A 26,474-nucleotide genomic window follows, 5' to 3' on the forward strand; every position below is an offset into this window, starting at 1 on the left:
TTCCCAAAATAGTATCGTTAACTAAAAAAAGAAGAAGCGGTAAGCAATAACATGAAGCCAAATTTACCATTCCTCAGAGGAAAAAGAGCATCCCATGAGATTACATTAAAAACTGTAGTGTCACAAGTTTGAATTTCATTAATGTTTTGATTAAAAAAAAAAATCATTAAACTCTTGTCATACATTATCTTAATATTTTTCCTTTTTAATTTATTTTATGTTGTAGCAATATTTTCACAGCACTAATTTTGCGATAACTCAAAGCTATTTGACTTATTTTTTTCATACAGAGTTGAATTCATAATTTTAATTTTAATACAATCTCTATTATGATTTGGGGTGTGTACAAATTAAATCGATCAATAAATTAAATTAAAAAATGCTATTAATTTATTGTTATTGGGTCATTGAGTTACCAGATGTCCTAATGGTTTTATAAAAAAAAATATATCGAGTTATCGGTTTGATTTTGGTTTTATATATTAAGTTATTGAGTAAACCGATAATCTATTACTATTGTTTACTTTTTTTTACCCCTACATAAATATTAAATATTAATATTAATACTTTATTGGTTATTAGTTTTGTCATTTAACCTTCAATTCACATTATTGTCTTAGTTATTTTATTGTTGCACTTGTATAGTATGTTAGTTACTACTGTTTTTGTTTAATGAGGAAAAATGGAAAGTTACATTATTGTTCTGTCATATCAAATTATTGGACAAGTCATATATTTATTTTATGCGAATTTTTTTATTAGTTAAATCGAAAATTGAACTGTTAAAGATAAAAAATAAATAAATCAAAAATCGATAAAAAAAATATTATTTTTTTTAGTATTTAAAAATAAAAATTGATAAATCAAATTGAACTGATTGATGCATTTTCTAACTGTCAATTAATTATCCACAAGTACACTGATTCAAAAAGCACGCGCAAGCTACTATAATTGTCAATATGTCAATCAAAATATGTACCTTGTTACCCTACATTATAGTATATGTAAACCTATAATTTAATGTATAGAAATAAATTTCATATAGAAAAAGTGAATCAAAAATTTTAGGGTCCAATGTCATCTCAAAAGGGCACAAAATTTATCTATATTCTGCACTAATCAATGATATAAAAAAGTACTCTGCAATGGCACATGCCAATATTTAATTATACATAAGTCTATGTTCATATATTAAATGTTTATAAGATTTTTTTTTAATTGAAATAGTTCTGTTTTAATACTTGTCTTTGTATGGACATTATCATTTGCTATCTACTCTGAAAAATTGTTTGCTATCCACCAACATAAAGGAAATAAAGAGAAAATGACAGTTTCTTTTGCTTCGTCGAAGTTCCTACCTATCTATTAAAAGTTCCCTCCTAAGACGGAGGCGAAATCGGTTTCCCCTAAACTATAAAAAATGTGCTTTTTTTATTTATTTTTTAAAAGAAAATTATTTAACTATGTATAATTCAAGTCGAGGATAAAGATTGAGAAATGACTATAGCGATAAATTTGAATTGGAAATAAAACCTAGTAATTCAAACTATAACGCTCAATTACTTCTTTGGCATTTTTCATTTTTTTAAATATATGTTTGGTAGTAAAAAATTGAAAAATATATTTTTTTAAAGAATAATTTTAAAATAACTTTCTTAATGGAACTAAGATAAACAAGCTACACAAGTGGCACTCCACATTAATTGTCTTCTCCCTAAACTCCAACACATAACACCTCCACCTTCATAGCCCACACCAACACCTTAAGAGGTCGTTTGATAGCTAGTTTGAAGGTGAGTTATGCAAGTATAAAATTTCGCTTCATGTTTGGTAGCTGATTAGAAAGTAAATTATTTATATATAAAATTAACATGGTATTTAATTTGTAATTTTCAAACCCGAATAACTAACAAATGTATAAATTAAGAGGAATAATACATAAATAATTAAATTCTGCATAGAATAACACATAAATTCCGCAGTACATAAATAACTACTTTTGTAAAGCCTTTTAAGAAAAAATAATAATCAAACTTTGGGCTTTATTATAAACATCTACTATCGTAAAGCCCATTTGGCTTAGGCCTTAGCGAATTAACAGCAGGTTTGGAGTGACTTAGGCTTCTGACTTATTTCTAACTTGTGACTTTTGATATATTTTTTGTTATGTTGACTTAAAAACAAATGTTTATAAATATTTTTTAATTTTACTCAAATATTTCAAAACTATTTAAAAGTTATTTTGATTTAAAAACACCTAAAACAAATCAATCTAAATGGACTTCTTAGACAAAAAAATGATTGATTGAGAGATCTGATTTATCAGCCTAACTCCAAATTAGCAAAGTTCAAATCTTCTCAGACAAAAATATGATTGATATAGAAAGATCTGATTGCATAAGCCTTTAACTCCAGTAGCTAAGTTTTGTTCTTCCTGAACGAAAAGATGGTTATAATAATGAGATTTGACTATATAAGTCTTAACTCTAGAATAGCTAAGCTCGGCTCTTCTCAGACAAAAAAATGATTATAAAAATGAGATTTGACTATATAAGCCTCAACTCCAAAATAGCTGAGTTCGGCTCTTCCCATACAAAAAAATGGTTATAATAATGAGATTTGATTATAGCCTCAACTTTATAAATATCTAAGTTCGGCTCTTCCCAGATAAAAAAAATTGTTATAGAGAAATTTGACTGTATAACCCTTAATTCCCTATTAGCTAAGTTCGGATCTTCTCAGACAAAACATAATACTTTATAGCATCCAAAAAGTGCAAATATAGTTTGCAAGAAGAAAAAACAGGGCATATTTTTAAAATGCTCAGTCTATTCTGGATTTTTATATATTCAACCATAATTTTGATTTATTTTTTATCCTTGTGCTTAGTGTAGTAATTGTTTTTCCCTTACAACACATTAGTTTCCAGGGCAATTATGTCACTAATTGACACTTTTGGGAATACACCCTAATTCTCCAAGATTTCTACATAACCATGGTTTTAAAATAGGAAATAGATTTCACCAGATATTCTTTATATTATAGTCATCCTCGGCGTCGAGCTATCTTTCTTCAGGACATCCCCTACACTATTGTCATCGACTTATCGTAGTAGAGTTTAACCACCATGTTCATAATGAATTGGTATGGTTCCTCTATGTCTAGGACTTCAAAGTATTGAACCTGAAATGAAATCATGGCTTAGCATGTTTTCTGAATGTATTCCCCATATAAGATACATACTTTGGATCAATGAGGAGTCGAATTACTATTTTATACTTGATTAAAAAAAAAGAATTGAAGAAATCATGAAACCAAACCATGTTCTATAAACAAATTTAAACAAACTCAAAGGCGGACCTATGTGGGGGTTTTGGGGGTTCAGACACATGAAAAGTAGAATTACAAATGCCCCAATACGGAGGTGCGAGAAGTTAAAAGTTAGAGGTAAAGGTAAAAGTAGGCCAAAGAAGAATTGAGAAGAGATGATTAGGCAGTACAAGCTCTCCTTATAGTTCTAGTCACCTTATATGCCCCCCCCCCCCCCCCCCCCGGGCCTTTCTTACCATATTATCTTTATCATTCTACCGTTCTCTTATTCTTCAATTTTTTTTACTATTACTATTGCTTCTTTTACTTTGTGTATCTTTACTATTTTTTTTTGTCATTAATTTTTCCTTTGTTATTTTCATTACATATTTTTACTCTTATATTTCTCAAACCTTTTTTGAACATCACTTTTCTTGAACTAAAGGTCTTTCAAAAACATCTTACCCACTCAAATTCACTTGTGGAATCACACTAGTTATGTTGTTAATTTTGATTTTTTTTTTTATAATGGTCATATGTATTCTTTTTGAGGTGCAATAGTAAAAGATTTATATATTAAAACAAGATAATATCATTATTTTTTAATAAATGTAGTGTCTGAGCCACTTTATTAAAACTCGACTATTTACACACGATCACGTAATTCTGTTCATTAAGGCTATGACAAATGAAAAGAAATTATCTAGGTGTTGTTTCTCATTGTTGGGATCTTAAGGTGATACTTCATGATTCTCAATCCAGTTCATTGACGATTAAAGTTTTTTCTTTCATTATACCCTAATTTTTGCTTAGTTTGCATGTATATGGATACCAAGAAATTGTGAGTCTTTCAACAAAACTTCTTTTCAAGTAGTTTTAAATTTACCTTGTTCCCTTTTAACATCTTCACTTATTACAGACAATTACATGATTGAACTTTAGGAAAAAAAGTTCAAATGCTTCAGAAGGTAAACTATGATGCTCTGAACAGTTACCAAAAAGCAGGAGATATCTACTACAATACAACCTTTTCTTCGAAAGTAGAGTAAAGATTTAAAATTTATATATTTGAGATTCAATTTTCTTAAAGTTATAAATTTTAAATTAATAATTATACATATGTAATAAATTTTATCACTACAAATTCAAAATTCAGATCAAATTTATCAAATTCGATTAAATCCATAACCAAAACACTTTGGCCAAAAACATATGCCTTATCCATAATAATTATATTGTTATTAAATATATATATATACTTAATATAAATGGATTGCTACTTGAATTTTGATTGCTATTTTCCCAAATTATTAATATGAACCAATTATTTTATTTTATTTTTCTATTTCGCTCATTATTTTCATTACCTTTATTTAATTTTATATTAAAAAATAAGTTTATATATAAAACAAAAACCCCACCAAATAAAATTTTACTAAATATATTATTGTTATTATATTTACAAAACAATACTTTCTTTATTTCAATTTGAATCTGTCCTTAAAAAATATATTTTTATATTAAAAAGTATCATAGATAATAAGTAATAGCTCCTGATATGAAAACACACTAAACTTGGTGATTGTCATAACTTGTTTTTCTTTTTCCTTCTAAAAAAACGTCTTAAATAACCACCTTTAAAACTAGGTAAAAGTACTATATTTTTAGATCATAATTTATTTAAAAAAATCTTATAATTTATGTGAAATTAAAATTAAAGGGGGGTCATTTAAATAAAAATTGGGACATTAGTAGTATTATGTTTTGTAACAAAAAGGGAAAAAAGGGGTTACCCTAAAGTCACAATTCATTGCCGGATTGACAGTCACAGTTCATTCACTCGCCGGAGAGCAGTAGAAAATGGTGGTGAGATTAAGGTTATCGAGGTTTGGATGCAAAAACAAACCTTTTTACAGAGTAATGGCGGCCGATAGCAGATCTCCAAGAGACGGCAAACACTTGGAAGTACTTGGTTACTACAATCCTTTACCAGGTAACAAACACAATTTTCCCCTATTTTTATTGACTGATTATGCTCTTTATCATTAAAAATTGATTTTATTACACATTTCACCTTACTTTGGATTACCCCATGTGAAAAAATTTCATCTTTTAGCTTTATTTGTACTGTTGTTGAGAGAGACCTCAGTTCTTGAATTCAAATATTTGTTGTTTTGTTGAGGTACTGATGTATAAGTTTGTACAATTTTCACTTTGTACAGGGCAAGATGGTGGTAAACGGATGGGTCTTAATTTTGATAGGTTGAAGTAAGTAAAGTTCCAAACTTGTTGTTTTTGTTGTGATTGATTCCCAATTTCATGTGTTCCATTTGTAATTTGGAGACTCTTGAATTGCATTTTTCTCTCTTGTTAAAGTTCAGATGACTGACAACAAGTTAAAGGGTGAACCCTATTAGAGTTCAGGTCATGTATTGTGCTTTTGTTGTTGTTGTCTGGCAAAGAATATTGTAACACTACTCAAAGGTAATAATTCAGTTGCTTCTGCAGGCTGTAGAAGCTCAACATTGGTATAGCTTTTCTATTAGGCAAAGCTTATTTGATCTGGAAAATCATTGAAATTCTTGTATCTCTATGAATTGGTACGGTTAAGACTGGTTTATAGCTGTAGGATCAAGAATAACATTGTAGTTGCGTAAAACAGATTTTGCTAATTGGTCATTTTAAATTTTCTGTCCATCTTGCTTGTAGTCTTCAAAAAGAATATAGTTGACTTAGGGATTGACTGAATACGCTGGCCAAACCAGATTGTTGTCAGATGCATATCAGAAATGCAATGCCTTAATCAGTGACAAAAGATGAACAAAATTTTCTCATGAGCTGCCTCAAAGAATGAGTGAGTGGAACAGGGAGCTGACTTAATGCAGTACTTTGAAGTGTTTAGGGAGTTTCTAGGGTGACTATTGTGTGTGTGTCTATATATATATAAAGTGTTTTGGGTAATTCTAGGGTAACTATTGCCAGATATGTACAAGGGATCAAATAAGCTATTTGAATTGAGTTATCGAGGAAGTTGTATGGAATAGGTGCAACTGGAGCTAAGGAGGTTATGGACCAATGTTAATTATGTTGGCGAAAAGGCAAAGATAACAATGCAATTGAGATTCTGATGTGCCTCAAGTTATAAAAACTTATTCCAGGAGGCCAAAATAAACAATTAAGAACTTAGTAATTGTCATGTGACAGTTACACATGTATTGGGTGGTTTTTTCTATAGAAATAGGGGCAGGGCATTTAAAACAAGGGTATTCAGAAAATAAAGAAAAGGGAATTTTGGGAGAGTTTCTAGCCTCTCGAATGTCTAGAAAGGTTGTGATCTTTATGATTATATAACTAAAGTTCATTATTGTCTTAGGATGTGATTTATTATGTCAGTAGTGTACTCGTGATTGTTTTGTTTTCAGACTTCTTGTTGTAATATCAATGAATCTAGTGTGAAACAATAGTATTTGTTTCTTTATTTTCTATTCCAGCGGTAAAGCCTATCAAATTGGTATCAGAGCAGTAACGTTTAGGGATGGTGAGTAGAATGGAGGGACGAGTCGAACAAGTGGAGACAAATTTGACAGGGGTAAGAGAAGATGTCAGAAAACTGGAAGGATGGTTTCAAGAAATGACAGAGACTCTTGCGAGAATTGAAGCACAAGGGAGAACTATGATGGCAGAAGCATCCCCTTCTCAAACCAGATCTGTCGAAAACCAAGAAGAGGGAAGCAATGTCAACTGGGCTGGATAAAAAGATGGGAAGAAGTTTCAGAAACTACAACTACCAGTTTTCGAAGGAGAGGATCCTTTGGGATGGATTTTTAGAGAGGAGCGATATTTTGCCATGAATGAAATCTCTGAAGCGGAAAGATTACAAGCAGCAGGTGTTTGTTTGGAAGGAAAAGCCTTAAATTGGTATTATTGGATGGAATCTCGGCAACAAATGTTAACCTGGGAAGACTTCAAAAGAGAGTTGTTGAACCGATTTCATCATTCTCAAAAAATCAACCAATATGTTGTCTTAATGGGGTTGAAGCAGGTTAGCACAGTTACCGTGTTTCGTGAAGAATTTGAAAAGGTGTCAGCATCTATGAAGGAGGCATCTGATGGAATGTTATCTGGAGTGTTTTTAAATGGGCTGAAAGAGGAAATTCGGGCAGAACTGATGTTGTTACAGGCTCAAACATTGAGGGAGATAATGGAGATGGCTCAAAAGGTGGAGGATCGAAATTATGTTTTGCAGCAAGTACAAGGTTTTAAATTTGAATCAGGCAAAGGAGGTGCAAGCAATAAACCAGTTGGGTTTAGACCCAATTATCACCGAATTGCAAACATTCTTGAATCACGTGACTCAAGAGCCGAAGTAGCAAGTCGTAACACTGATTCACCAGTTCATACTGCCACAAAGTCGACTAGCTTCAACGGGACTGCAGTAGCAAAGTCTGAAGGACAATTCAAAAGGTTGTTTGATTCAAAATTTGCCCGAAAAAGAGAGCTAGGGTTATGTTTCAGATGTGATGAAAAATTTGGCCCTAATCATCGTTGTAAAAATAGGCAGCTTAACCTATTGATTATTTCAGAGGCACCCAACACAGATGAAGGTGAAACAGAGGAATTCTTTGAGTCTACCGGAGAAGAGGTAGCTGAAGGGGAAATGAAAGGTACTATGATGGTGTTGAATATGAATTTAGTTGTGGACCTTACAGGAGGTAGAACAATGAAACTTGTGGGGAAGATTCATGGGCATGACGTGATAATTTTGGTCGATAGTGGAGCTACCCATAATTTTATATCATCCACCCTCGCTCATCATCTGCAATTACCTATTAAGAAGACCAAAGGATTTGAAGTAACAATTGGTAATGGTCAGCAGGTTAGTGGGAGTGAAGTATGCAAAGAGGTAAGGATAGATGCGCAATGAGTCCAAATCAACCAACAATATTTTCTATTTGAATTGAGGGGAATTGATGTGGTATTAGGGATGGAATGGTTGGCCACATTAGGAGAGATGAGGGTGAATTGGAAACTTCTTATCATGAAATTCAAAGATGCAGGAAGATTGGTGTCGCTTTGAGGTGATCCAGCCATGGTTCGAACAATAGTGTCACTCAAAGCCATGACCAATTTGTTAAAGAAAGGAAACCAAGGATTTCTGGTCTAGTTGAATCAGGTAACAATAACTGAAGATGAAACAACTATAACATCAAAGGAGATTGAAAAGTTATTATATGATTATCTAGAAGTAAGTGAGCAGGCCTTAGGCCTACCACCACGTCGTTCTTGGGATCATGCTATTACTCTTCAATCTGGAGCACAACCACCAAACATTCGTCCATATCGATATCCTCATTCTCAAAAAGCAGAGATCGAGCGTTTGGTCAAAGAGATGCTGGCTGCTGGAATCATTAAAACTAGTACTAGTCCATATTCTAGTCCAGTATTACTGGTTAAGAAGAAGGATGGAAGTTGGCGATTTTGCGTGGATTATCGGGCTCTTAATGATATCACGATCCCCGACAAATTTCCAATACCATGCATTGATGAGTTACTTGATGAGCTAGGGGGAGCCACCATATTTTCCAAGTTGGATCTTAAGTCAGGTTATCATCAAATTCGCATTCAAGCTGGAGATGAAGCAAAAACATCCTTCCGCACTCATAAGGGACATTATGAGTTTATGGTCATGTCATTTGGTTTGACAAATGCACCCTCAACTTTTCAATCACTAATGAATGATATTTTCAGGGATCATTTGCGAAAATTTATTTTAGTAATCTTTGATGATATTTTGATTTACAGTAAGGATTATACTTCACATCTGGGGCATTTGAAGGTTGTTTTGGATATTCTCAAACAGAATCAGCTGGTAATCAACAAGAAGAAATGCACGTTTGGTCAACTTCAAAGTATTTGGGTCATATCATCTCCTCTGAAGGAGTGCAGGCTGACCCCTCCAAGATTGACAGTATGATATCTTGTCCAAGTCCTAGAGATATAAAGTCTTTGTGGGGATTATTGGGACTCACGGGATATTACAGAAAATTTGTCAAAGATTATGGTAAGATTGCTGCCCCTTTAACTGATTTACTAAAAAAAGATGCCTTTTCATGGGGAGAACGCGCTCAACAGGCTTTTGAGGCATTGAAGTTGGCTATGACTCAAGTGCCTGTTTTAGCGATGCCAAACTTTTCTCAACCTTTGTAATTGAAGCTGATGCTTCGGGATTTGGTGTTGGTGCAGTTTTGATGCAAAATGGTAAACCTATTTCCTATTTTAGTCGAATGCTTTCTTCCAGAGCGAGACAATGTTCGGTATATGAACGAGAGCTAATGGCTATCGTGTTGGTTGTCAAGAGATGGAATCACTATTTGCTAGGCCATCATTTCATCATTAAAACTGACCAAAAAGCCCTTAAATTTTTGCTAGGACAGAGGGTTATGGATGAGAATCAACAGAAATGGGTTTCCAAGCTCATGGGTTATAAGTTTGAGATCAAGTACAAACCGGGTGTTGAAAATAGAGTGGCTGATGCTTTGTCAAGACGCAGGGAATCTTCAGTTATATGCGTTTTCAATTTCGCAATATAAAGACAAGGAGGAATGGGACCAGGAAGTACAACGAGACACGAAAATGGCTTCTATTTTGCAAAAGTCAATTTCAGGACAACAATCAGATGACAACTACAGCTTGAAGAATGGATGTACTATATAAAGGACGCTTGGTTTTGCCAAAAGGATCATCTCGAATACCTGGGATATTGAAAGAGTTTCATTCTTCTCCTATTGGAGGCCATTCGGGGCATCTTTGCACATATAAAAGGCTGTCCGAGAATATCTACTGGGAAGGTATGAAGAGGGATGTGCAAGACTTTGTTGCTAGGTGTGAAATCTGTCAAAAGAACAAGTCTCAAACTTTGAGTCCTGCGGGGTTACTCCAACCTTTGCCTATACCTCATCATGTATGGGAGGATGTAAGTATGGACTTCATTACTGGACTTCCTAAATCCCATAGGTTTGATACTATTTTGGTTGTAGTGGATCGTCTTACTAAGTATGCACATTTTATTCCACTTTCACATCCTTTTAATGCGAAAGATGTGGCAGCTATTTTCATTAAGGAAGTGGTTAAATTGCATGGATTTCCTAAGTCTATTGTGTCTGATCGTGACCGTGTGTTCATAAGCCAATTTTGGAAGGAACTATTCAAGCTAGCAGGCACTACCTTACGGTATAGCTCTTCCTATCATCCATAAACTGATGGGCAAACATAAGTGGTGAATAGAAGTTTGGAGACATATCTCCGTTGTATGGCAGGAGAAAATCCTAAGGAATGGTCCCACTGGTTATCTTGGGCTGAGTATTGGTTTAATACATCCTTTAACAGATCTACAAGTATGACACCCTTTAAAGCATTATACGGAAGGGATCCATCATCAATTTTCACATGGATGACACTACTTCAGCTGTGGAAGAAGTAAATGAGCAGGTGCACACTAGAAATCTAATCTTAACCGAACTCAAAGAACATTTGTTACAAGCACAACAAAGAATGAAGAATCAAGCTGATCGACATCGTAGAGAACTGACTTTTGAGATTGGTGAAATGGTATATCTCAAACTTCTGCCCTACAAACTACGTTCTTTGGCTAAGAAGATCAATGAAAAACTCAGTCCCCACTTTTATGGTCCTTACAAGATTCTGAAAAGATTGGTCCCGTAGCTTATTGGTTGGAGTTACCAGTTGGAGCACACATTCATTCAGTGTTTCATGTTTCACAGTTGTGAAAATGTTTGCTTCCAACTACTTCTGCTCAAAACATACCTCCATTTCTTACCCAAGAATTGGAGCTTCAAGTTGAGCCTGTGGCAGTGAGACAAATCAGGAAGCTAATCAATGGTAAATTGGAAGTGCTAATCAAGTGGAAGAACCTATCAGAATTTGAGAATACTTGGGAGGAATATGCAATCATCGATCAACAATTTCTAGACTTTCACCTTGAGGACAAGGTGATTCTTATAGGGAAGGGTAATGATGTGCCTCAAGTTATAAAAACTTATTCCAGGAGGCCAAAATAAATAATTAAGAAACTTAGTAACTGTCATGAGACAGTTACACATGTATTGGGTGGTTTTTTCTGTAGAAATAGGGGCAGGGAAGTTAAAACAAGGGTATTCAGAAAATAAAGAAAAGGGAATTCTGGGAGAGTTTCTAGCCTCTCGAATGTCTAGAAAGGTTGTGATCTTTATGATTATATAACTAAAGTTCATTATTGTCTTAGGATGTGATTTATTATGTCAGTAGTGTACTCGTGATTGTTTTGTTTTCAGACTTCTTGTTGTAATATCAGTGAATCTAGTGTGAAATAGCAGTATTTGTTCCTTTATTTTCTATTTCAGCAGTAAAGTCTATCAGATTCATTGAACATATTTAGTTTCAGAGACCAGTAGCATTATACCACAGTAACCCCCCTCCTTTTTTGTGTGTGTGGGTGGGCGGGGGTTGTTATTTTGGGGGTTATGTATTCCTTTATGAGTTCTTGTGCTATAAATTTCTTATGAGTTATTTTTGTGTACATTTTGTTGAGAGCGTGAGAAGTTGAATGCTGGCTCACTTGATTGAGATGCATCTTTGGAAAAACAAAATTCATCTGGTTGAACTGGTGAACAATATGCTAACTCATCCTGGGAAGTCGTTTAACAGTTAGCTGTTTTAGACTTTCTTGAATTTTTTGCTTCTAAAGAAGAGGATTTGTCATCTTTAAGTTGTAGGAAATAGGAATGATGTTCTCCTTTCACAATGATGAGAATAATAAATGGTTCTCTGCTGCACTGTGAACTTCGAGTGGCAATGATTGTTTAGAACTTGCTTGGCTGCAGATGGGGCGAAACATTAGTGAGTGTTGTGCTTGGTATAATCAAAGATCTTATCATCTTTATTCTCTTGCTTCTTCTGTTAATTGTGTACATGGACCATAAACATGATAAAATGGTTCATTTGTCGAGTGTGCTGTATACAACACATAATTTAATATGTATTTGTGGACTTAGTTTAGCGAATTAGGAGTGTGTGGTTGTGATTTTGAAAGGTTAAAAATTATCATGTGACACTTAAAAGACAAATTAAGAAATGACATTTGTTAGTTAGGATCTCTTTTTAACTCCTTTACTTTGCTCCAGGGACTCATTTTGGCTGGGTTAGGCAGAGAGTTAAATTGTAGTTGATTTATGTCGGACCTTTTTATTCCAATTTGTAGAAAACACTAGTACTGTGTTGTTGCATAAACTTTCTTGTTTTTGCTACTGTTTCTCACGAGTCTTTCAAAGGATTAAGTTGATTACTGTTTTAGGACAGGCTTTAACATAAAGCAATTTCATGTAAAAAGCTCAATATATTTCCTAATAAAGGTGCAGTCTCGCAGCTATTTGCAAAGTGGACCTCTTGAAGGAACTGAAACTCCTTTCTAGTGTATATCAGATGACTTATGACCTATTAGTCAGTCAGGAAAAGGAAGGTGCCTAGTACTGTAGGGATGAACACTCACAGTTCTTGATCACTGGTGCGCATTGATTTAGACAAGGCAGGAGCATAACTAATAGTATGATAAATCCTGATGCTGATATAACCTGTTTCCTGTTTATGAGATTGTGGCAACTCAAGTTTTAGTCTTGCAAAGGTCCAAAAGGAAAATAGTGCCCAAATGGTTGAACTGTGACTTTGCTGTAGTTGTTGCAATAACTAAAGCTTGTAGGTTCTTATACTCTTAGTCATCGGATAGTTGTCAGGATCACACAATCATGCATTCTTTACCTGATATTCGTGGTTCTGCAGGTATTGGTTATCCGTTGGTGCACAGCCTTCAGAACCAGTCCAACGCCTTCTTTTCCGAGCAGGCGTATTACCTCCTCCACCTATGCTGGCTATGGGACAAAAAGGTGGTCCACGGGACACTCGATTAGTTGATCCTATGACTGGACGCATCACGACACCTGAAAGTGCTAAAAGTGCCAATCCAACAGTTGGTTCTGAAGTTGAAGAAGACAAAGATTAGAATCTGACTAGTTGATTTTGTACAACTTCAATTCAAAGATCTGTTTTTTAGTATGTGACAATTGCAGCGCTGATGTTTGAATCTTGCAATCTTAGAATGCGTCATCTTCAAATATGCCCTGATCATGTCTCAATTTTGTCTCGTCTTGCTAAAGGGATATATTTTAACTATCTATGTTTAAATAAAATAGCACCCGTTAGATGTGACTTTTGATCTCTGTGCTTTATGCATTTCCTTACTTTTCCGCTTTGACTTTACAAAAGTCCAGTAATGAAGAGCATTCATAGTAATAAACTTCAGCTAGTTTGGTATCTAGAGGTAGTCTATGGATGTATTCGTAGAAATCTCTACTATTATAGAAATGTGAGAAAAGATGCTCTCAAATGTATGCTTGTTGTCAATAGCTAATTTCTGCAGGCAATATCTGTAAATTCGTCTGAGTTGCTGCTCATATACTTGAATTTTATTCCTATAGGTAGCAGCTCATATATGTTCGCCTCTCTCTTTCAGTAATAAACCTCATTGTGTATACCTTGATCCTACTTTCAGTCAATCTTCTATATTCTACAGTCTATGCTTCTCAGGTTGCTTTTTCGCCTTTCTGGTAAGCAATTTCTTCAAATTATTGGAGTCTTAAGTTGTTTTGGCAGTAAATATTGTGGCTTATGGAAATTGGTACTTTTGATGCATAAATTTTGTCAGATTTCTTTCTTTAGGTTTTGAAATTGTGGAATTCAATTTGCTGTCTCAATACGGAGATCAGAATGGTGCAGTCCTTTGAGCTGCATGTTGAATTTTCAGTCGATTGATGATGGAAATTGATAGCTAATCCTTGAAATTCATCTGATCCATAATTTTTGATTTGGGACGACAAGATAAACATCGTAGTTTTACCAAAATTAATGAACTGTTTGAAATTCTTTCATTTTTATTTTTGGAAAGTACTGAGCAAAATTCTCTCTTCACTTATGCTTCAGGAGATTTTATTATTTATATAATATATCTCTTGGACAATATTTAGAAAGTTCATTTGTTTTCTTCCAAATCAGAAATCATTAGAGCACACACAGTCAATGAATTTCTTTCTTTTCTTCTTAATTTACAGCTTCTTTACCGGTGGGTGCAAATTAATGATGCATCTGCTGCTATGTTCTGTTTAGTTTTCTCTGTTTCAGGTTTCACTCTATATTGTGATTATTGTTTGTTTAGCATATGATGTGTATTCAGCATTTCGGACTCTGGTGAGTATTTATTTTCAATATTTTCACGTTTTCAGTTTTGGTTCTTTTTGTTACTTTTATTGAACATCTATAATGTTGGCACCTTGATGCAAACAGAAAGTCTGTTAGGGAAGCAAATGTTGGAAGGTTCATTTTCACTGTCAACTATGCCCAATCAAATTATCTCCTATTCTCATTTATACACTTTCCTATTTTAACAAAATAGAACATGATAGACTGAGACTGACCAGTAATCTCCACATATACCAACATTTTGTCACGACAGTGCTTACCAACAAAATGATGGCTGGCTATATATAAAAATATAGTGCTATTACTACGGATGCAAAGAATAATGTGTCATCTGATAACCATATAACATCCTTGAATATTTATTTTGTTCCTAGGTGCATGCAAATAATTATAACGGTTATGCATTGTTGTCTGCTTGCACGGGCTGTTCCCATCTAGTTAGTAGTTTCACTAGACGCTCATGTGGTTTTGGAATTTAGAATAGGCCACCTGGAAAAGAAGAAAAGAGCAAGCTTTTCCTCTAAAAAGTAATGGCTATGAGTAGTTAAACTCGTCTTGTACTTCTGTTATTGCAATTTGTGACAGTCACATCTGTGTAGTTTTGAGTTGCTCGCTATGTTATAGGTATGTGATGGCTGAAGGCCGGTTCTTTTTCTTTCTTTTCTTTATGTGAGGTTCATGTCTGTGATATTACCGATATAAAGATGTATTCTTTTCTTTGTATCTATAAATTTGGTTTATCTGATTTTTATTGGTCACCACTAAATCAAAATTGCTTTACCATTTAAAGAGTTTGCAATGGTGGTGCCATTGAGTTGATTTTCTGTTTTCTTTTATCTCCTCTCACAAAGATATGTGGTGTTGATCGGGGAAGAATGTGTATGGTGAAGCTCCGTTTAGATGGCTCCTAGTGTCTAAGAAAGAATTGATCATAATTCATACAGCCTTTGGTGTTCTTAGTATAAGAACAATTGATGTTAATGATTTTACCATCAATTGCTGTAGAACGATACATTGAATTGGTTGTGCAAATGGCATTCGCAGCATAGTTCCTCATTTGTACTCTCATCAGCATCCAAATGTAGAATTCTTTTGCTCTGGCTTTGCATATTGAAAGGTATTAATCAGATTACTGAAAGGCACAAGAGCTGAGCCAATCTGTTTTATTTCTTTTTTTAATTTTGCGAAATTTTCGTAGTTAGACTCTGTTGTTACCTTGGAATTTTTATTCTAGTTGCATAAATTGAAGTACAGAACCAAATTATTTGTTGTCATGTTATGGTAATAAGGGGCACTAGGAGCAGATTCCACCATTTCACACTTTTTCCTAAGACCAAACACATGGTTTGATAATCTATTCGTGGCTTCTATATCCCCATGGTTGTATGGTTTGTGAATTTTTACCATACAACCATTCGTGGCTTATTTTCAAATTCTTAACTTAAGGCTGTTTGACAGACCGTACGGTCGATGATTGTAGCACAAGACTATGCCAAGATAAAGGGCAGTCCGGTCTGGTATACTAAACTCCTGCTATGCGTGGGGTCTGAGGAAGGGGCCATCTGGCTGCGTTTCTTTTTCTTCTAGTTGCTGATGAGAATTTGAGTAAACATTAACAAAAACTACTACTTAGGCAATTTGTTTCTTTTGCCTAATATCACAAGCTGCCAGAATTTGATGATCAGAAGCTGGTCCAGTTTTGTGTCTTTGTACTTTAGCAGCTGAAGTACTGCCTAGTGTCTCATTTTTACAAATAAAAAGTTAGAGAAGCTTAAATGATACAAGTTCAATTTCTGGTGTTTTGAGTTTCGAATATGAAAAGTAAATTCATATCAAGTGATATTATTAAAAACACTTAGAAATTCTATTATTGCAAGCTCAATGAGTAGCAAACCTCATAAAAACTATCTTCTCACATTCGAATATATATATATCTGAAACTTTCAAATGCACATGCTTGAAGTTCACCTTTAACAAGTCAAACTTCAAAGGAAAAAAAATAAAATCAAAAGTTTGCTTGCACATCAATATGCCAAATTTAGTTACAATCTTTTTACAACTTCAGTCTTCCATGCCTTGTCGTATGGAATGACTAAACTTAATTTTTTTTAATAAAATTAAGCTATGACATAAATGGTGGTCTCAAATATCAATATGTTTACACTTCCCCATTTACTTAACCGTAAAGCCCTTCCTATTAAAGCAATCGATAATCAAGTATTTAAAGTTAAAACTAATTTTATAAATAATCAATAATGTAAAACTGTACCAATATTGGATGAAAACCAACAAATTGTACCAGAGGTTTAAGGAATACGGACACTTGGTACTTCTATACTTGCTGCTTTAGAGGTCTGTGAGGCTTTGGTGCTGAAATCATAGAAACAAGAATTACTCAAACTTTTCCACGAGACAAAACAAGTTAGATGTTGGAGAAGAAAGTATCTTTAGAAAGAAACATGCAACACGTAAGAGATGGATGAGCAATCATTTTCTGAACTTGATGAGAACAGCCTCAAAGTCTTAGCATGATTTCTGAATGCATATTCCCCATATAAGACAAATTTTCTGAGCCAATTAGGAGTCTAATTACTCTTCTGTACTTGATTTAAAAAATGAAAAAAAAAAAAAACGAAATCAAAGTATGTTCTGACATCATATTTAGACATACTGATGTGTGAAATGACTAATGAGCATCTTCTCTGCTCTTCAAACCCCCTCCCAATTTTATTTTATTTTTAAAAAAGATTTTACCCTGTCAAAGCTTGATTGAGACCTTTACTTTGTAAGCTGAAAGAGATTAATTGCAGTCCGCCAGTTACGCTCCTCTTTCAGAAAATGGTGCAAAACCTCATATTTATATATTGTTAGTAGACCACTAACAGTCACGTCGGGGCACTGTTTCTCCAGACAATACTATGTAATATATGATAGTTATGCTGAATGAATGAGATTTGAAGCAATATTGAATAAAAAACTACGACACACGAATTGAGCCCTGACTTCATTCCAGGGTAATTTCTATCAGGATTTCTAAATATATTGATTCATTTGCGAAAACATCAAATTCAGTGACACGATGACTGATGAAAGCAGATAATTTCCAGGTTGAAACTACTAGAGTCTGTCAGTCATCTTCCACTATCTGTATAGTATCTAGTGTCAAACAGCATTTACTTGCACTATGATGTTATGGAGATAGAGACATACCATTTGGATTTCCTTGCTCATAGAAGCTCCGAAGAAGAGAAACTGCTTCAGAAGCCATTATTCCCCCAATGCATTTGAAACCCTTTTTTGATGAGGCTAATTCACTGTTATGTTTTGAACTTCCATAAATTACCCATTTGTCACTCGATGTTTTTTCTTGAAAAGCTGAATTATAGGAATAACATTCAGTATATTAAATCAGTTTGGGATCAAACCTAGTTGGAAGATTAGAGCTGCTGGTATGCAGTGATAGTACAGATCCACAGCCTCCAAATTTATCATTTGCACATCCATAATATGCCTCCTTTATTCCTTGCAGAGGAAACATATTATGTTAGAGAAATGTGCTAGTGATATATAAAGCAAGACCAGCAGATACTGAAATGCTTCAACATACCAAGATATGACAAGGCTGCTGCGCACATTATACATGGCTCACAGGTGACATACAGAATGCACTTTGAGAATCTTTCAGAAACTTCAAGAGGTGAAAGTCCATTTTTCTGCCACTGTTGAACTAGAAAATCAATTGCTTCCATCTCTGCATGTCTTGTAGCCTGGATTTATAGGAATGCTTAGTCAGGTTTACATGATTAGGAGATAAGTGCACCTCACTATTGAGCGTTAAATAATTATTGGAAGTCAATAGATTAAGCCAAATCAAGCAAATAATCATGCAACTAACAACTGCAAGTAATGGGTTTTATCCCGATGCGGGAAAAGATCTTTTCAAAAGGCATCTCGGCGCAACAGGACTGAGAGTGAGAACCACAAGGCAATCTATGTATAATGAATGAAGTAAAATCCAAAATTATATATATCAACTACAACATGATAAGGTGGGAAATAGTAAGAAGATTGTCATCAAGAAAAGTATCTTTCAAGCGTAAATAAATATAGGAGCACATACATTTCTAGAAAACCTCTTTTTTCATGTGATAATAGTAAATCTCCGCTCTGAACCCCCAGCACCACCCCGAACCCTCATCCTGCATGATAACAGCAGTCTTTTCCACTTTTCCCTTGGTGCCACAAACCAATTTCCGTTTCTTGGAGAAGTATTTTGTGCAGAAGTTCATTCTTTCCTCTACCCTTCTTGTGCCAATTACATGATTGACAAATAACGACAACTACGCTTCTCTCACAAATTCAAGTTGGGGCCAGCTACACAAACCCACACACACCATGTCACTTCACTTAAGCTAATCTGAGACCAATATCATACAAAATAAAAATACTGAAAAAGTAATAGCTTTTCCTATATTTTCTTCTAGTGTATAAATCTCTCATATGACTAAGAGACTCCTAAAAACATAGGACCTAAAGTAATTAGTATTAACAGAATAGATCTTTTTCGTCCATTATACCCTAGTATTTGCTAATTTTACATGTATATGGATTCCAAGAAATTGTATGTCTTTCAAGACACTTCCTTTCAAGTGATTGTAAGTCTACCCCATCCCTTTTAACACCTTCACTCATTATGGTTTCACACCTACACTTACGGACAATTGCATGTCTGAGCTAAAGGAAAAAAGTTCAAGTGGTTCAGAGAGTAAACAATGATGCTTTCAATAGTTACCACACGACAGGAAACAGGAGATATCACCACTGCAATACAACCTCTCCCGTACTGCACAACTTTTTCTCTGGTATGTTCATTACAGCATGCATGTGGACATTGGGCATAAATGTTTATCAAATACATATGAATATGGGTGGGCAAGACAGATTATCTAAGCATACATATCAACAACAGTTTAGCACCTAACAATCTAACATAATAGAAGATACCTAATACAGATCTTATTAAGGAAATTAAGAGTTGAACACATACATTTCTTGTTTCAGTTGTTCGATTTCTTCCTGAGGCAATGACTTCCCCATCCTCAACAAAGACGCAGCTGAAACGTGGAAAAGCATAATCAAATATGCTAACTGAACAAAAAAAATTGAAGAAACTTCAACAGACAATTTTTTTAATTCCAGCCAATCCTGTGTTTTGGTACACCATTGCATAGGATTAATTATCCAAAAAATCTTCACTATCTTAAACCAACACCACTACACCAGAGAAGAGGGAGGGAGGGAGGGGGGAGGGGTTATATCCTTTGCCCATCAAGTTCAAGTAGAGACCAACAGGTCCTCATTTCTTCTTCTTTATTTAACTCAGCAAACTTTTCTCCTTTTTCTCTTCTTCTTCTTCTTCCTCCTCCTTGAAACTCTAGGCAAGCCACCCCCCACCAACCCTTCCCTATGCTCACACCAGCAACTCTCACCCTGACAATGCATCTTCTTCCAGCCACCTTGGAATTGCTACATCTATTTTGTTTACTCCTACCACCACAGCTTTCCATAAGCTGCCTACCTCCTTTTCTAATCAGTAAAGAATTTTTTTTTGTAAATGGAACAAAGCCAAATGCCAAGAAGGTGATCGGACTGTACAAAAGTGAGATATTACCTACATTTAAAAAACAAAAGAAGGAGAATATCTTGTTCAGTAGGTCTCTGTAGAATGCTAATGAAATCTATCATTCTGCCAATATCATGTACATCCTGAAATTTGCACCATAAAACCAACATATAAAAGCACTTGTATTTCAGCTCCTGGGCATTAGTTGCTTTACCCTCAACACCCAGAAATTCTCTCTTTCCTAACACACAGGCAAGGACTGTTTTCCAGATTCCCTTCAGTACCTTGTTTCTTCCTCTGAGGCTCCAAGTAGATGTAGATCTTTCACAGAGACTGATGGTCCAATTCAGTTTAAACATGCCGAGAAAGAAATCCCAGAGTTGCTTAGATACCCAGCAGTGTAGAAAGAAGTGGCTTCCATTCTCTTCATGTTTGTTACATAAATAGCACATGTTGCACAAAGCTATACCCCCCTGATCCACCCCCATCCCTGCGGCAATTCTTTCCATGACCTCAACCGTGGGACTAGCGATCTCCCTCCTCCCATACCATTCACAATTTTCTGTTCATCCTGCAACTTCATTTTCTTTTCTGGCACATTTTTCCTTTCCACAGTTTTTACCATTTTAAAATTTTAGAATTTGGATCACTTTTCTATAATATAGTTGTGTTCTTTTCAATTTTATCTTTTATGGTATTATTATTATTATCCTATAAATTTCCACGTCATCTTTTCAATACTTGGTCATCTTCTTCTGTTCTCACCAATTGTCTAGCTTATACAAGGGGAGAATGGAGTCTAGTGAATTACGTAGATCAATTTTTTCACTCCCACATGACTCTAGCCAACAAAAACTAATACAACTTACAAAGGAAAGGAAAACATAATAAAATAGGTGCTCTACAGCTGTTCTTTTCATTTGATGTCCCTGCACTAAAAAGAGAATAGACTTTCCAAGGAAAACATAGTTCTAGTCAACAAAGGTACTGGATTAAGCTCTAATGGACAATTAAAATTAAATGAATACATTGTTTCCACCATAGTAAAAATGTTCTATTTTTAATTCTTTTTGGGATTCGAAGCACAAAGAGGATAGCAGAAAACAGTAGAGGAAGTAACTAAATACAAATACAATAATTAACATTATTTCGGGCTAAAGAAATTGTCAACCTTTAAAATGGTCATGTTGTTCTATACATTGAAAAGAAGTTAACTCTAAGCGAATAAATTTAAGTTATTTATGAAAATAAGCCAATAAAAGGCAAATAGATAATTGAAAAGCTAATCCGAGGGCACATGTGATGTGACTGTAACAAGACTTAATATTCTGCTCAACTCTACATCAAGGTTTAGGGGAGGTTTTGTTGGAAGGAGGGTTTGACTTGACTTAGAAAAATGTTCCTCTACTAAACAAGTGGAAAAATCTGATATGCATCCATAATGATCAGCAAAGTAGACAACAAGGAGGCACAGATGCCTATTGTCGACATGGCCCTACCAAAGATGAAATACGACCAAGCCACTGACATGTAGAAAGAACGTTCTTTAGATGATACAGTTCCCTAAGAGAAACTAATTATTCTAAGAATTTTATTTCCAAAGTACCAAATAACTTCAGCAAGAATCTTACCCAACTGGAACTTCAAGATTGGCTAATGCATCATTTGCCTGAGAAAATTAAAAAGTATTAGGAATGTGGGAAGAATAGCAATAAAAGAGCAAAAGGGTAAAGGAAACCTCTGAATAGGTTCTATATTATGGTGGCAAAAGAAGAAAGAAAGAGCGCACTGTCCCAGTATGTAATTGCACATATATGCAGTATAAAGTAAGAGATTGAACACCTAAGTCCTACCAGATCATTTTACCTCTACTTTTTTTTTCATAACACCAAGCAATAACCTTTTTCATTCAATTTATACCCATCTTTTTGGGAGGCGACTTGCTTAAAGATTTTGTGCTAGTGAAGTAAACTGGAATAAAGTAGTTGAAAACATCTACAACTATGAAAGAACTTCATAAAGTCACTTGATAATTATATAAATCTGACCTCTTAATTTGTGTATTACTGAATATGCAACCTAACTTCCTTTTTTCCAACCAATACCACCAATAAGACATAAATAATGTAACATCATGCAAAATCGAGGTATATAAAGAATGTGATTCCTTTAATTTTGTATATCAATCCATATGGAAAAAAGCAAAGTAAGTGTAAAATATAAAACAAATTACTTTCTCTAAACAAAAAGTATATTTATCACAAGAAAAAAATATCATGATCGAGAAGCCGAGATTCATTAATTTGTAGCAGCAAGAGTTGGAGTCTTCCATTCAAGAGACGTCAGAAGTCATTCCCATAACAATGTAATACAGATTGACTGGTGTAGATTCTAACATTGAAATATCCATGACTTGTTATAGGGAGAAAACTACACTCTAATATCTTTTTATTGTAAAATCACACTCTAATCTTATATAGGAAAATCTCTCTGCTGAAAAGCTAGGGAGACAATATGAGCCTAAAAATAATATCTCTAAACTCCATGGGACTAAAATTGGAAGCTTAATAACTAAAGAGGAACCAAATAGAAAAATCCTAAAAGATCAGGAAATGCAATAGATGACTCTGAATCAACCTCTAAAGAAAGATAATGAAGGTAAAACAGGACGCCTCGATTAAAATAAACAGATAAATGAAGGAAAAAAGATTCAATTTCACATTTTCACTCACATTACAGTACCAGGTTGCTTGAATTACATTGGGGTTATTGTGTAAAGAAGTTAAACTCAGTCTATAGCAATGTAACCAATAAAATTTTTCTTTTTAGTCCTCTGTAGAAAATTGGTATTTCATCATTCTTGTTAGGTTGGAACAAACTTGATTATCAGTTTCCTTTTTTCGATCAACTTGTAGTTGTTCATCTGATTGGAGCATCAAAATAAATATACGCACACATGAACTAAATCGGCAATATAAGAGGTTATACCTGTTTTTTGATCAAGTATAAGAGGTTATACCTGTTCTAAAGCAAGCTTCATAAATTCAAATGTCTCTTTCGCATAGCTCGCCATCTGAAGCAAAAAGGATGCAACAAGATAAAGTAATCACCAAAACAGACAATATATCCTTATAGAGATTTTCTGAAACAGATGGTGTACTACTATGAAAAGTTACAACTAAAATCACCACAACAATAAACTAGATCACGATGTCAAAATAGTAAAGAACTTCAGTCATTCTGCAAAGTACATTATTCAATGCTGATGGGTTTGCAGGAAGCAAACTATAAAAGAAGAAAAGGAATCAAATAGAGAAAAGAGGTGTGCTTGAGAGAGAAATGGCAATGGAGACAAAAGCATTATGCAAAGAAGGAAACAGCAAGCCTACTCCTGAAAATGGAACCTGTTGCAAGTACGAAAGCCGGATGTTTGGTATACTACAACTAATATCACTCAAGTAGACATTTGTTGCACTTGCAAGCGTTTATGTGGTGCATTTAGGGCTTGTTTGTTTTGGTGCTAGTTATGCGGAGATTATAATGCACAGATTGTTTATAATGAAGGAATTCTTGTTGATGCGCGCATATTCTTATTCCATATTATATCCTTTGTAAAATAATATATAAGTTCTTACATAACTTAATGTGATCATTATTTAATAATGCCAATTACACACTGCATAAACCTTCTTCGCAAATTATTTAATAATGTCAATTACACACTGCATAAATTGTTCTTGAAATTGAGTTTAGGTATTCCAAGTCACCTTTTATTTGAATCCTTAATCAAAAGGAAGGTTTGACTTTTTCGTTATTGGTCTGCGAAAACAAAAGACCGCGTAAGGAATTTTGTTGACAAAGGAGAAGGTATTAGACACCCCCCGATTCATGTAGTTCTAGCACAATTGTTTTATTGACTTATACTTGGCTTGATTTAGTTTTTGGATAAAATGCTTATTTGGTTATGTTGCCTATATTGCTTTAATTTGTTGAACTTTTCTTAGTCTTGACCCAGATGCTTAACAACATTCTCGAGATTTTTGGACGTGAGCAATGTGTGCATGTCGAGCTCCATCACTATCTAGTCTAGGATGTATCCCATTTATTGTCATAGTTTGATGTCTTTGGAACTCTCTATATGAGTGAATTTAGTGTGAATATGCTCCTTTGAAAGATCCCTTATTTGTTGCCTTCCCCCTAATCCCTTTGTACCTTATAGCGTTGGAGAGAGTGCTCTCTTCTTGGTGTTCAAGTGTAGTATCTATTGCGGATGTCCAGAGACGAAGCCAGGATTTGAGGTTTGGGGGTTCTGAATTTTGAAATAACTATAGTGAATCAATTTTATTTGCTACAGTGAATCACGGGGAAATAGCTATAGTTAATCAAAACATAAGGAATAGCAAGTTTCTGGCAGAAACATACAGTGAATCAATTTTATTTACTGAACCACAACTGAAGCAAATAAAATAGCTAGCAATGAGACAACTACCATCAGTAGCAACAAGAAATCAACATAACAAATCTTAACCAATGCCATTAAAAGATCTCCAAGTCCTTTCAAATTTGAGAAAGCACTATCCACTTCTCTCACAACAAATCACACTTATCTGTCTAAATTTTTTTATATCCAAGTTATTTTATCTCAAGTAACTTAAATACTAGAAAACCTGGTACTTGTCAATCTCTGAACTTAGAGCTTAAAGTTATTTTCTCAAATACCTCATGCTACAAAGTCAGCAGCTGAAGACTGAAGTTTGAAGATTTGTATCCGGCAAACAGAAAAGAGTAGGCAGCGGGAGGTGTTTGACAGAGCCATAATGATGATCAACAAAAAACAAAAAATTAACTGTTTTGAAAATCTGATTTTGGGGATAGCCTCTTTTGTTTATGTCTTTTAGAGAACTGCTAATTATTTTCTTTATTTGTTTATTTTATGTTTTGTTTTTAAAAGATTAAAGAAAATACCAACTATGTTGTTTGAATTTCTAATTATACAGTAGCTGCCCTAATTAAGGAATAGGAGTTTTTGTATCTTTTTCATCTGCATTGTTTGCTCAGAATCAGATTAAAAAAGTAATCTGCTTCTAGAAATAGACCCAAAACTTATGTAACTAAGGAAAAAAACTAGGATTTTTTTGGCAGAAGCTTTGTGTTATGAATCTTGGGTGAAATAGTTGATAAAAGTAGTAGTAGTAAAACTGAAATAACCGAAGTAGGACGAAGGGTTAGGATCTATCCTTGATTAATGAAGCTCAACTGCTAAGATGTGAGCAGTGGTTATAAATAACAGAATTGGCATAAGAGAGATGCAGAAATCCAGTAACTAAAACTTCTTCTTGTATTTTCTTCTTCTTTCTTGATTCTCCTCTAACTCTTCTTCGCTATCAATGGAGATCCAATTTTCCATTTTTATGTTTTTCAATTCAGTGTAGTTGTAATCGCAATTTCCTTTTTCAGAAATCAGAAAATTATCCCAAAACTCTGTTTAATTGCTATTTCTTTTCCTGTTATTTATGTGATATTAATTGTTTGAAGGTTCAAGTTCATAACACTTTGTCACTTGTACTCTCCACATCAAACATAACATAGAAGGTAAACAACAATTCTGAATATGACAAAATGTCTCAATGTGGCAATTAATCAAACATATGGTGGGCACTATTCATTGAGTGCAGCCAATACTGTTTCCCCCTCCCAAATAAGTGGAATTATAGCTCATAAACCATCTACCAAGAAAATTCATGGAACGAATTCAGATTAACAGATGAACAAAAAACTCAAAATTTCTGAATATAACAAAAATGGCTCAATATGGCAACTTATCAAACACATTATTCATGGAGTGCAGCCAATAATGGTTCAACCTACTAAGTGGGTCTGAGAGAAAGAAAGTTCCGAGAAGAGACTTACCTGGTTGTTGTTTAGGACGGCGGAGTTGGCCGGAGTTGGTACAAGCTGCTCTACGTTTTTAGTATGTGAAAAATCTTCCATGTTATATTTTGAAACAGTGATTTTATTTAATACATTAAATATTCGAGAAACACTATCAGATTCATTCTTCTTCTTCTTCTTTTGTATACATATTTTGATATTCTAAAAGTCATGAATTTATTCATTAACTCCATTTTAATGTCGTTTGTATTCGAAAAAATTCTTAGCCTTTTAAGTAGGGATTCTTTCATTCGGAAAACAACAATAACAAGATCATAAACACAAAATAACAATTTTCGACATTACA

General features: G+C 34.2%; 2 protein-coding genes across 2 annotated transcripts; one reads left to right on the top strand and one right to left on the bottom strand.

Moving 5' to 3' along the window:
* Nucleotides 1-5,079: 5,079 nt before the first annotated feature.
* On the top strand, nt 5,080-13,439 carry LOC125817254 (30S ribosomal protein S16-2, chloroplastic/mitochondrial). The gene is made up of 3 exons (XM_049496801.1): nt 5,080-5,302; nt 5,532-5,577; nt 13,141-13,439. Exons 1-3 carry the CDS (start codon nt 5,170-5,172, stop codon nt 13,358-13,360), a joined length of 399 nt encoding a protein of 132 aa, XP_049352758.1. The 5' UTR covers nt 5,080-5,169; the 3' UTR covers nt 13,361-13,439.
* A 3,359-nt stretch (nt 13,440-16,798) lies between these two features.
* LOC125817250 (tRNA-specific adenosine deaminase TAD2) lies at nt 16,799-26,234 on the bottom strand. Its single transcript, XM_049496798.1, has 8 exons — nt 26,147-26,234; nt 23,256-23,309; nt 21,868-21,905; nt 19,661-19,727; nt 18,221-18,380; nt 18,039-18,135; nt 17,824-17,927; nt 16,799-16,983 (listed from the first exon to the last, which is right to left on the bottom strand). Exons 1-8 carry the CDS (start codon nt 26,225-26,227, stop codon nt 16,946-16,948), a joined length of 639 nt encoding a protein of 212 aa, XP_049352755.1. The 5' UTR covers nt 26,228-26,234; the 3' UTR covers nt 16,799-16,945.
* Between the last annotated feature and the right edge of the window lie 240 nt (nt 26,235-26,474).

Source organism: Solanum verrucosum, unplaced genomic scaffold (genome assembly GCF_900185275.1).
Source record: "Solanum verrucosum unplaced genomic scaffold, falcon-dt-bn FXZP01000259.1, whole genome shotgun sequence".
Lineage (NCBI taxonomy): Eukaryota > Viridiplantae > Streptophyta > Magnoliopsida > Solanales > Solanaceae > Solanum > Solanum verrucosum.

What these genes read in the sequence shown, in the direction of transcription:
- LOC125817254 (XM_049496801.1), top strand. Translation starts at nt 5,170, where the DNA reads ATGGTGGTGAGATTAAGGTTATCGAGGTTTGGATGCAAAAACAAACCT. An exon ending in TTACTACAATCCTTTACCAG is followed by an intron (nt 5,303 to 5,531) that starts GTAACAAACACA and finishes CACTTTGTACAG; the next exon opens with GGCAAGATGGTGGTAAACGG. An exon ending in CTTAATTTTGATAGGTTGAA is followed by an intron (nt 5,578 to 13,140) that starts GTAAGTAAAGTT and finishes GTGGTTCTGCAG; the next exon opens with GTATTGGTTATCCGTTGGTG.
- LOC125817250 (XM_049496798.1), bottom strand. Translation starts at nt 26,227, where the DNA reads ATGGAAGATTTTTCACATACTAAAAACGTAGAGCAGCTTGTACCAACT. An exon ending in AGCTCTAATCTTCCAACTAG is followed by an intron (nt 17,928 to 18,038) that starts GTTTGATCCCAA and finishes AAAACATAACAG; the next exon opens with TGAATTAGCCTCATCAAAAA. An exon ending in TGAGCAAGGAAATCCAAATG is followed by an intron (nt 16,984 to 17,823) that starts GTATGTCTCTAT and finishes CTATGATTTCAG; the next exon opens with CACCAAAGCCTCACAGACCT.